The sequence below is a fragment of the Benincasa hispida genome, chromosome 9 (assembly GCF_027475165.1).
Source record: "Benincasa hispida cultivar pf3 chromosome 9, pf3_genome.v1.1, whole genome shotgun sequence".
In the NCBI taxonomy this organism is placed as follows: Eukaryota; Viridiplantae; Streptophyta; class Magnoliopsida; order Cucurbitales; family Cucurbitaceae; genus Benincasa; species Benincasa hispida.
In genome coordinates, this window is record NC_143486.1 from 66178905 (window position 1) to 66190407 (window position 11503).

General features: G+C 32.0%; 2 protein-coding genes and 1 long non-coding RNA gene across 4 annotated transcripts; 2 read left to right on the forward strand and 1 right to left on the reverse strand.

The window, feature by feature from the left end:
- Positions 1 to 571: 571 nt before the first annotated feature.
- Positions 572 to 5086, forward strand: LOC120085378 (uncharacterized). Of its 2 annotated transcripts, XM_039041329.2 has the most exons (3): positions 572 to 1166; positions 1930 to 1998; positions 4750 to 5086. In XM_039041329.2, the coding sequence occupies exons 1-3, from the start codon at positions 956 to 958 to the stop codon at positions 4755 to 4757; spliced, it is 288 nt and encodes a 95-aa protein (XP_038897257.1). In that variant the 5' UTR covers positions 572 to 955; the 3' UTR covers positions 4758 to 5086. The 2 variants fall into 2 exon arrangements, with proteins under 2 accessions (XP_038897257.1, XP_038897256.1); XM_039041328.2 differs by having other exon boundaries at positions 573 to 1166; positions 1930 to 5086.
- A 925-nt stretch (positions 5087 to 6011) lies between these two features.
- Positions 6012 to 6605, forward strand: LOC150034012 (uncharacterized). Its single transcript, XR_016531795.1, has 2 exons — positions 6012 to 6263; positions 6367 to 6605. It is a non-coding gene; the product is annotated as an uncharacterized LOC150034012 (long non-coding RNA).
- A 1726-nt stretch (positions 6606 to 8331) lies between these two features.
- On the reverse strand, positions 8332 to 9642 carry LOC120086405 (uncharacterized). Its single transcript, XM_039043034.2, has 4 exons — positions 9227 to 9642; positions 9015 to 9133; positions 8813 to 8937; positions 8332 to 8695 (listed from the first exon to the last, which is right to left on the reverse strand). Exons 1-4 carry the CDS (start codon positions 9276 to 9278, stop codon positions 8563 to 8565), a joined length of 429 nt encoding a protein of 142 aa, XP_038898962.1. The 5' UTR covers positions 9279 to 9642; the 3' UTR covers positions 8332 to 8562.
- Positions 9643 to 11503: the final 1861 nt, after the last annotated feature.

Consider the following 11503-nt stretch of genomic DNA (forward strand, 5'->3'; position numbering starts at 1 on the left):
GGGTTAGAGTTATGTGTTTGCGTGTTTGGAATTGGCTAAAGTAGAGTGTAAATTACGTGTTGTATGGAGTATGCAGAGTTATGTGTTTGTATATGTGTTTATAATTAGTTAAATGGGTGGGGGTGGACTGTCCTATGTGTTTCTATTTTTGTTATCTGTTATATTGAAGTAGTTTATATATATAAATTTGAAATAATAATCATTTAACTTAAGTTTACATTTTGTCTTTCTTATGTGATTTAGGGATGCACAGTTTAAAGTTTACGCAGAGAAGCAACATGACCTAGTTTGAGAGAGGACCCATTAATTCTTGTTATAGTTGGTTTGTAAAAGTTGAATTGTTCAATCCAATTAACTAGGTTCTTTTGTTTGTTAAGATACCATTAATATTTTGCTTTGTAAAATGTTGAATGGGTCATTTAGATTCTTTTTGTTAAACTTGTTTGGATGAACAGATTATGCATTTGCAATAATATAAAACACATGTATTATTATTCTATTAGTATTTTGAGGTTCTTAAAAATTGAACTTAATATCATAAATAAATTGGAAAAAAAACAAATTGGTGAAATATTTCCACGTGGCATCGGCGTCAGAAGTGAAAAACGAGTAAAAACACAACTGGAGAAGATCTCCCAACGGCATCAAAGCAACCGTCGATAGATCAATACTCCTAACAACGTATGTACAACAACTCCCGACTCCTGACGGCTTAATATATCCATCGGGAATAATGATCAGCCGTCGGGAGATCTTCTCCCGACGGTTCTACCAACGCTATGTACATCTTCGGAAAATGAATCACCAACACATTTTTGGGCTTCTCTCGACCATTTTCGACGTCGGGAAAGGGCCTCTTGCTTAGCGCGAAGTGCTGCTGTCGATTCCTTATCACGAAACCCACTCTCGATTCCAAGTCTGAGGCAAAATTTCAAGTTAAAGGACGCGGAGTTCTATGTTCAAGAACCAATTGCTTAGCGTTAGGATTAGAGAGGATGAATTCATCGAAGAAGAGGAAATAGACGGTGAAGGGACGGGCTCTTTGTACTCCGACGATGAATTATCCTTCTTATCTCTAAATGAGAAGCCTAATAGAAACTTGAATTTGCTTGACGATTACGAGATGGAGGAGCTTGGATATGCCTGCGACCGTAACCATAGAAGCGGTATGTATTCTTCTTTTCTCCTACGATTAGGAGTGAAAGAGAAATTGGATTGTGGGTAGTTATGGATGAAATTGTAGGATATACAGCCTTGGTAGGGAAGTCGAATGTTGGGAAGAGTACTCTTGGAAACCAATTGATAGGACAAAAGTTGTCCATTGTTACCAACAAACCTGGGCCAGAGTATTAGGTTTGATATTACTCCTTATGAATTAGAAGATTTCTGTTAAGGGCGTATAGTTGTTAGCAATCAGAATTTGAAAAGGGTGAAATGCATCATTTTTAATATTTGGGTTATTAGGATATCTAACCATTAATGTTGTGAATGTTTTCGATCTTCATATTTTCTCTTCAATGTCCTTTGCATTACTTGGCTTTCACCATTTTCCTATTACAAAATTTTGTGTGTTTGTCTTAAAGATCTGAGGTAAGTAGTTATTGTAACTACAATTTGGGTCATAGAGTTCCATAAATCTCAACTCTGGGGAAAATTAAAGAAACATGTCTATTTTCTTCTTTCTTGTATTCTTTAAATGTTTATTATCATAATTATTATGTGTTTTATGAACTTTCTCCTAAGAAAATTTGGATATGGTATATAACATTAAATTATGATTGAGTGAGTGAGTGAGATAGGAAGGAAATAACCCAAAAGGAGATTACGAGAACATCCTTCAATTGGTTGAAAAGTTTGTTTATGCCATAGTTGAGTTATCTTTGTTGTTGATAAGCCTTTTGTGCCATAGTTTGAGTTTTTTTATGCCAGACATTTCTAGTACTGGGGAAGCCAGAGCATTGGGAGATGAGGAAGAGCAAGAAGACCTTGATGAATCTGGTATCCTTTTATTACCTCCTTAAATTATCCAAACTTCTAGTACTAAAGTTGTCTTGTTACCTGTTGCCGGTAGTTGTAAGTTGAGGTCAAATGGAACAAGAATCTATCTAATCAATTTCATTTGAGTGAAATGAAATCAAAAGATTTGATTGTTCATTTGAGCAGATAGACTCTTAAGAAAGAGTTATGCCATGTTGCTATATTTTTGTTATTCCTTTTTGTTCAACCATTCTCCAAGTTTGAAACTATTGATAATTGTTGTTGGATATAGCCTGTGCCTTAAGTAGGGAAAACTATATGTAAAGGTTGAAGACACCTTTTCCTGGGGATACTGTTGATTTGATTGCTTCTACGGACAAAGTTGTTCATTTTCTTATGTGCTTTTTAGGAATTATAATTGAATCACTTTTGAGAAAGTGCTTTAGACCAAATATCCTTTCAAATGCTCACAAGTGTTTGTAAGTTAAATTTGAAGGAACAGTGAGATCCACTGCGGAAGCAGAATCATTCCCAACTCCCAATTTTCACAAATACAAAATTACAGAGAAAAATTGTGCAAATTACAGAAATTTTACAACATGCATTTGAAGGAGATAACTTACCCTTGAAGAACCTAGATCTTCACGATAATCCTCCTCGATCGGTCACAAACAAACACGATCACAAACCCTTCTCTTTGAATCTCGAACTCCAAAAATGCAGTAACCCAATTTGGCCACCACCACAAGTGAACTTCCTGTGTTCTCCTTAGGGGTTAAGAATTAGTAGGAGTGTGGGCTCTGCTAGGATTTTGGGAGAGGGAAAGGATTTTGAAAGGAAGGAATTTTGTTTTTGGGGAGAGTTCTTTTGGGAAATCACACCGGCTGTTCTTCAATTCTGTGTAGAATAAGAAGCCAATAACTTAAAAATAAAAACTCCCAACCTTCCACGATTCTAAGTGAAGAGAGAAATTAGGGGAATGAGTTACAACTTCCTCCTTAATTAAATTAAAAAATTTAATGAATATAAAATTAAACACACACACACACACACACACACACACACACATATATATATATATATATATATATATACATAGAGGATACCCAACTTATCATATAATACATATTAAAATTATATATTATATTGAATATAACACATAACCTATAGTTTTTATATTGTATCAAATACAATATAATCTATAATTTAAATTCTCTCAATCAATCATGGTATTTAATACAATCACATTTATACTAAATTTAATTATATAAATTCAATTCATATAATTAGTATTTGAATCATATTCAAATATTTAATTTCTCTCCAAATAAATTTTATACTATATTGTATCAAATACATTATATTAATTATATCATATATAATTAATTCACTCAATTAATCTGAACAATTCAAATTAATCCAAAATTAATTATCAATAATCTTCGTTGAGTTACAGAGGGGACCTTATGGACTAGTAGATTGAAGCTCTAATGCTACTTGAATAATTAATTAAACTCAAGATTGACAACTGCACTTTTTGCATTACATATATTTCTGTGTCTATTGAATATAACCAGTCAACAGTGCGATGACCCTTCACAAATTGCTCGTAAGTACAGTTGGGCCAAAATTACCGTTTTGTCCCTATAGTTACATCTAATTCTTTAAGTACCACCGATCCCTCTATTGAACAATAAGTCATAGTCCAACTATGACCAAACCCTTTTTGAGCCAAGAAAGTGTGTGGTGCCACATTATTCAAGCCCCAAAATCAGTTTTTAAGGGAGCAATTTATCTACTTACCTCGATATTAAGGAATGAGTGAATTTCATCTTGTATAGTCGTGTTCCCAACTCTCCAATCAGAGGAATCTCCAAAATGGTAGACTTATTGAGTCGGCGATCTGGCCACTCTCACCCATACAAATCAAAAGACCGCCTTCATAGACAGGAGTTTACAACTCACTCTGGATTCAGGTCATGCCACTTATGGTCATTCTGGTGAAATGTAAGTCTCTATTATTAACAACGTTATATAATGAGACTATTCATGGTCTGGTCTTATACAAATTCTTTTGTATAAACACCCTCGCTCACATGTCTTCACATGAATGATAAAGATCATATCATTTTAACATTTACAAAGCAGGTCGTATTCGTAGTGTCACTAGGATAAGGTATCCAACCTTATCCATCTACTACAAACCATTTAGGTTATCACTTAAACATGATCCACCTGTGTATGTCTACATACATGTTTAAGCTACAGAAGATAACTTTGGATGTTAGTTTATTGGATGTTAATTTAGGTTATCACTAGGATAGTGTCGTATTCGTAGTGTCACTAGGTTAATGTTACTAAATGTCGAATCAAATATCTCATATTTTATTAAGTAAATAAATCATTTATACATTACAATTACAAACTACAAGACCCATGAGATTTTAGGACATCAATCTTAGGTACATCAATCTTTAGAATCCTACATATGTTATGATAGAATAATTGTATCCTTAAAATTTGTTTTGAACTGTGAGGAGTGAGAAAGGTGTAGAAGTCATTACCATATGCAATCTTAGGTACATGAATAAAGCTTTTGTCCCTCTTAAATAAACCGTTACCATAGGAAATCGTTATTATTCTTATAGATACAATGCAACCACAACTTTACATAGAAAAATGAAGGAGGGAAGTTAATGAAGGTGGGCGTTATTCAAAGTTGTTCATTCTCTTATATGTACTGATATTTATGTTTCTTGTGTATTTTTTAAGTCAAATGAAATGAATGGAGAGATGAAAAGAGGGAAGCCTCTGTATGTGTCTCTTGCCCAACGCAAGGAAGAAAGAAAGGCCCAGTTGCAGCTGTGATTTTTCTTCTTGGGAAATGTCCATATTATTCAAGTTCTTTTTTCCACTGATGAATTTTGTAATGTAGAAAACATTCACATATTATATGGATTTTTTCATATATTCTTCTGACTTAGAAATTCTGATCTTCACGAGGTTGTAAGTTATATGTTGACAAAAATTTAGGTTGTCCCCATATATTCTTTTATGGTGTGCTACCTAGATATCCCTTGTACTATAAAGTTTAAGTTTGTTATTTTCATGATTGAGGAGGAGATGGATGCTAAAGAAAGATGAATTTGTTTTGCACCTCTAGCGCAAAACATGGATGCCTTTCAACCTAGAACGGAGCACATGCTACTTCTTCGAAATCGCGAACATGTTACCTTTCTTCTTAGTCTGATCCATTTTAGGTTCTTGGCTTTGATCCAATTCCGAAGCTCTGTTATGCCAAAAAATTTCAGTTGAAGGTTGATTGCTGGAACTGGTGGAAGAATTTGGTGAAGCTCAAATTATTAGATTCTTCAATGATTTAATCTACTAATGTGAATGAAATTGAAGATTGATTGCTAAACAATTTTTGCGTTATTAGCATTATTGTCAATATACAATTATCATAAAATTGATGACAAGATTACTACCAACTTTAATTTAGTTGATAGTAAATATAATTTAGTTGTTTGTAAGTTTGTCCTCAAACATTTAAGTGTCACTATTTTATACGTTTTTTTTAGTCGAGAACATCCATAATCTTGACATTGGATTTCATGACCTTTTTAAAAACATAAAAAAGGTGGCACTTGACATTGAAAAAATATTAAAAAACAGTACTTTTGTAGTAATAGATAGTTAGAAGTGTCATTAATAAAGATAACACAACAGTTCAAAAAAAAAAAATTTGGGATTGATATGCTCTCTACTATGTTAGAAAAGTTGTTTTCTTGTTTTTTCATTTAGAATAAGATTAATATACATGATCTAATTTTGGACTAAAACTAAAATAATCTCAAAAGAATTAAAAGGGAAAATATTTTACCAATCCTAGTATTAGATTTTTTCCCATATATTAACAAATCAGGTATGGAAATATATTTCTTAATACATCAAAATTCCCAACTACCATAACAACCCTTCAACAACTTGAACAGAACAACCACTAGTTGAGTTCTCAAGAACATCACACTTTCATGGCCAAACGAAATTATTCAAACAAAAAGGAGAAAACATCGATTAGTTTAGCAATTTCTCATCCAATTAGTGTCTACATAAACACAGTGGCTAATTATTGGATGTCTTCATGCCTTTTTTTGTGTCTGCCAAAATGACTGCTAGAACTTACGTCTTGATATTCTTCTTCTGGGCTATCATTACAATCATTACCCCAACTCTCATTTTCTTTTCAGACAACTCCAAACTTGCCTTTGCAGCGGATTCAACCGGTAAGAAACTACCCAGCTTTTCATTAACTGTTTTTATTTTGTCTTTCGTTTCATAATCGATTCAATTCCATGCTTCATATATATATGTTATATGTTTTGGCAGAAGAAAGAAGTAGGGAAATCAGGACCAGAAAAATGATGGGTTTGGTTCAAATGCAGGCAGTTGCGTCAGGCCGAGGAGCTGCCGCTCCGGCACCGGTGCCGAGAATGGAAATGGTTGTTGAGAATCATGGAAAGAGCACTTTTGTTAGGTTTTGGCAAGATGTTATAAGTGTAATCGTTCTACGTGTTCAGGAAAGTGAAGGACTTCAAAAACTATAAAATGACTCTATGTTTTCATCAGGAAAGAGATTTTTATGGTTTTTTTTTTTCTTTTGTTGGATTTAGATTTTTTTTTTTTTTTTTTCCAAAAGAAGAATGTGAATATAAATATAAAGAGAGAGAAGTGGGAAATGGTTTTGGAGTTTAGTGTGTGTGTGATAAAATATCTTAATTTGGGTCAATAATTGGAACGTTATCCCCTTGGATTTGGGCATAGAAAATGGGGAGAAGAGAAGCATATGATATTTTTTAGGTGCTGAAAGTGAGGGACCATATACTGTCTTTTCTCACCCACTCCCACTGCAATGTTTTCCCACTAAAGAGTAACACCCAAATTATTGCATCCCCTCATTAATTTATTTATAATAACCACCTTCCGGAATTTCTTTTAATTCAAAAATTACTATGATTGGGATACAAAATTTACTATGGTAGGCATAATAATAACAATCTAATTTGTTCGAGATTCTTCGGATGGTTTCGTCCATGAAGTATAGATACAGATACGATTGGATACGATGATTTATCAATTAAAATATAGATACGTCTAAAAATGTATCATTTTTTTTATATATTTCTAAAAAATAATGATACGTTGAATATACATTTTCTTTTTCTTTAAAAAAATTTAAGATATAGATAAATTTAATATACAAGTTAATAACAATAACACGAAATAGAATACAAACAATGAAATACAATACAAAAAAAGTAACATTTAAGATATTCAAGTACAATAGTTAATAAAATGCAATAGAAAAGTGACTCATATTGCGAAGAAAAAGAAGATTAGAGGAAGAAATATGAAAATATACGAAGAACTTCTTCATTGAATTGTTGAAGATATCCAAATGATTTATATTTTGGTGGAATTTGTGGGGACTCAAATGTGAAGATGGAGATTAGATGATTTTAGTCTAGGGTTTGGTCCGTTATTTTTTTTTTTTCCTTTTAGTTTTGGACTCGAGTTAGTGAGCTTTTTAAATAGGTTACCTAGTTTTAGATTATAAAAGATTAGATGAATTGGTTGTCTTTTTCTTTAAGAAAAAGTACGCATAAAGACATATACGTCAAAACGTGTGTTAGATACATATCCGAGAAGTATCTGAAAATATCGATATCTAATACTTGTTTGATACGAATTATTTGTCTTACGAAATATCTGTACTTCATAAAGTTTCGCAATCATAAATCTTACCTACTTATAATTCGAAGAAACTTAGTCATTAAACAAGTCTATGATTCCAAATTATTCTTGATAGATGTGAAAAATCTAATGACTCCAATTCGCCCTTAATCAACGTGATAGATCTAAAGACACAAATTGAACTTAGATAAAGTGTAACATCTAATAGTTCAAAATTATCTCAAAAAAACTTATTGAATATTAAATATTTTTTTAAAAAAATCTTGATAATTATCCAACATTTAACCCTCACTTTATCTATCAATTTTGAAATACATTGAAATGCATATCTGTGTAACTCATTAATTTTTAAATTAAAATTTATCGGACAGTATTTTTTTTAAAAAAAATGATTTGTTTTTCAGAAAATTAAATTATTTTATTTTACTATGTAATAAATTATACAGGCTAGCTCTACATCGTACTGCCTTAAAAGAAGAGTAATAGTTGGTTTTTTTAAAGAGTTGAAACGATATTATTCAACATTGAGTAGGAAGCGTTAAAATTAGCAAGTAAATTAACGGAAAAAAAAAAGGAAATAAAGAATAGAAATAACAAGGCTCAACAAAATAATGTGGTGGCAAATTTTATAGGTAATAATAAAAGCATAACTTTATCTACAAATAATACCCATATCAATTTACAAAATATCCACTGAAATTCAGAAGAATTCTAATAAAACTAATTAATTTACAAGTTTTTTTATTTTATTTATTTATTTTTTTTCCTTTTTTCTACACGACAACGGATCACACCCACACCGTCACCGACGTAACAAACATAAAGCTTTGCTCAAGCACTGACGCCACCAGGACCAAGTCTAGAAGCCGCCATGTTTGCCACGTGGAACTGCGACACGTAGCTGTTACCCGATCCTTCTGTCTCCGGCGGTTCGTTTAGAAATGCCCAGTTGCTTCTTCTCCACCTGCAATTATAAAACTCTCTCATAAAAAATCTCATCTACAAATATTATGTAATTTTAAATTAATCTAAATTAAGTTTTGATAGGGAGAATAATCATATATATTATATAATTAATTACCAGGCATTTTTCTTGGGCTTTTCTAAGTTCTTTTCAGATTCCATCTCCAATAAACCCTTCCCTGTCTTGAATGGAGGCAGCGAGGCTGATCTCTGAAGATTTCCACCATTTTCCATTTTCTTTTCCTGCCAAAACCCAATACCCTTTAATTAAGTTATCATAAAAATATATCCACTATTTATTTTCGTATAATTATATATACCTCAGAGGTCTCAAATGGACTTAAAATGGCTCTTAGATGTTCTTCATGCACCTGTTTCTTCGTTTTCCAAAACGCCTCAATTTCTTCTTTTGTTAATGACTTATTCCTCCGATGACTCACTTCAATAAAACATTCAAAAAAAAAAAAAAAACCCTCAGAATTATTCAATTTAATTAAAAATGAAACTAAACTGAAATTAAAACAGAATTTACCTTCTTGGGGGTCAGTGGCAGGGGAGTCCCAACCAGCCATTAAAGAACCCATCTCTCAAAAACCAAACTTTTTTTTCTTTTCAAAATATTAATGAATGATAACTGTATGGTTTCTTAGTACGAAGAGCAAACAATATATATATAAACAAAGTTGGGATCTGGTGAGCAGTGTGTCTTTATCTCTTGGCTCCGATCTTATCTAAAAACTTCAAACTTCAAATTTTATTTTATTTTGCCTTTTTTTTATGTTGATTTTAATGAAGTAAGGGCTTTGGTGGAGATTTTATCAATTGATAACGATAGGTTATTAATTTATTAAAATTAAATATCGTGGTTTTATGTCATTGCCCACTGATTTTGGCACCGATATTTCGGGCGGTATGGTGGATTCTTTTAGCGTTGACTTAACCGAAATTAAGTGGAAGTGGATTTAGAAAGTGGAAATAATGACGAAATGGAAACTTCTTGAAATTTTTATTTTTGGTCTTTTCTTATCTAAATACACGTTTTGCTGATTCGTTGCGTCGTTGGGGTTGCGTGTTGTTTTCATGTTCAAGCCCATGGGTTAAATGGGCCCAATTTTAATGGGTCGTTTGATTGTTTTAGGCCCATTTTGTGCTGTCATTTCTGTGGCTCCTGGAACGGTAAAATGTGGGCCAAGCCCATGTTTGATGCATGTGCTAATTCGACTCATCTAATTTTGGTAAAATTTTTAATATGTATTTGTAAATTACAAATCTAATATTTTTGAAAAATTATTTAGGACTTATTTGGTGATTATTTATTTTTTAAAAAAATTCAGAGTGTGTTTGGATTTAACTTTTGGAGTGTTTAATTTTGAAAATAAGCCAATTTGAAATTAAAAAAATGATTGCACTTAAAATAACTTTTGAAACATATTTAAAGTTCATTTTAAATATAGTTTTTATCAAAAGAGTTTAAATAAAAATAATTTTTTTCCATATAACAACTCTGATATTGTCCACTCTGACTATAAAGTCCATGGTTTTACTCTTGGTTTCACCCCAAAAGGCCATACACCAAAAGAGATAATTGTTCTTCTTTATATACCCATGATCCTCCCTTTATCTGATCGATGTGGGATTTTGGTTGCACTCTCAACATTCTTAGCAAAATTCAAAAAAAAAAAAAAAAAGCTTTATAAACCTTTTTTTTTTTTTTTTTTGTCATTTTCAAAACTTAGCTTGATTTTTAAAACATTGGTAAAAAAATAAATAACAAAGCAAGAAATTTAGAAGTTTAATGTTTTTAAACTAAAATCCAAATAGTTACAAAACAAGAGTTTAGTAATTCATAATAGACAATTAATTAATTTAATATAGTTTCAAAGTAAACATATGATATCTACTGCAGTTAAAAGTTGTTAAGATTAATGTTACAACATTTAACATAAAACTAAGCACAAATAAACAACCAATAAATAGAACACTGGAGATTGATAACCCAGTCTAGTGTAACATCACCTACGTCTGGGGGGCAGGGTACCCAAAAAAGATATCTTAACTAATATAAATGATAAGCAATTATAACGTAGTACTTATCTGTAACTACAACATGATTACAATGACCCCGTAAAGCTTAATCACTCAGCCGTTCACCTAGGTTCCCTCTATATGTGAAACTCTCTCTCTTAGTGACTTAGGCTCCCCTTAAGTATTAATATTAGTGAAGAACTGCTTAGACTCTCCTTAAGATTGAGACCCCCTTTTAACAAAACGTAAGCTCCCTTTAAGTCTTGAGACTCCCTCTCACTTGAACTTTATCTTTCCCTCTCAAATGAAGACCACTCCACTTTAATATCTTATGCTGCCAACTTGAGAAATCGTTATCAAGTAGTTTACTGATAACTTGGAGCAAATCTCCAACCTTACAACAACACAATCTTCGTCTCTTCAAAGATCAACACAACACTTGTGACTGAACTCTCACAAGACATAATGACACTCGATATTCTTGTCAAAACAGCCAACTTTAAACACCAAACATAAATCCTTTAAATATGCATAGTGGACACATAAAAGAGCAACCGTAGATCTCAAAACAATCACGCATAGGGAAGGCAAGAAATATGCAAAAAGACTACATACAGAATTTTTCATATAAGAAAAATATATTTTGCAAGATCATCATTTCTAGAAATAACCCCCTGTCTGATAGAAAGAATACAGAGACAACTTGGGAGACAACTATCAGACTTAAACAAATATTGTCAACACAATATTTCTAACATAGTTTATTAATTAATGCTACATAGCG

Excerpts from the sequence above, each read along its gene's own strand:
- LOC120085378 (XM_039041328.2), top strand. The coding sequence starts at position 956 with ATGTTCAAGAACCAATTGCTTAGCGTTAGGATTAGAGAGGATGAATTC. Across the intron at positions 1,167-1,929 it reads CGACCGTAACCATAGAAGCG|ACATTTCTAGTACTGGGGAA; the intron begins GTATGTATTCTT and ends TTTTTATGCCAG.
- LOC120086405 (XM_039043034.2), bottom strand. The coding sequence starts at position 9,278 with ATGGGTTCTTTAATGGCTGGTTGGGACTCCCCTGCCACTGACCCCCAA. Across the intron at positions 8,938-9,014 it reads GTCCATTTGAGACCTCTGAG|GAAAAGAAAATGGAAAATGG; the intron begins GTATATATAATT and ends GGGTTTTGGCAG. Across the intron at positions 8,696-8,812 it reads AAGCCCAAGAAAAATGCCTG|GTGGAGAAGAAGCAACTGGG; the intron begins GTAATTAATTAT and ends TTATAATTGCAG.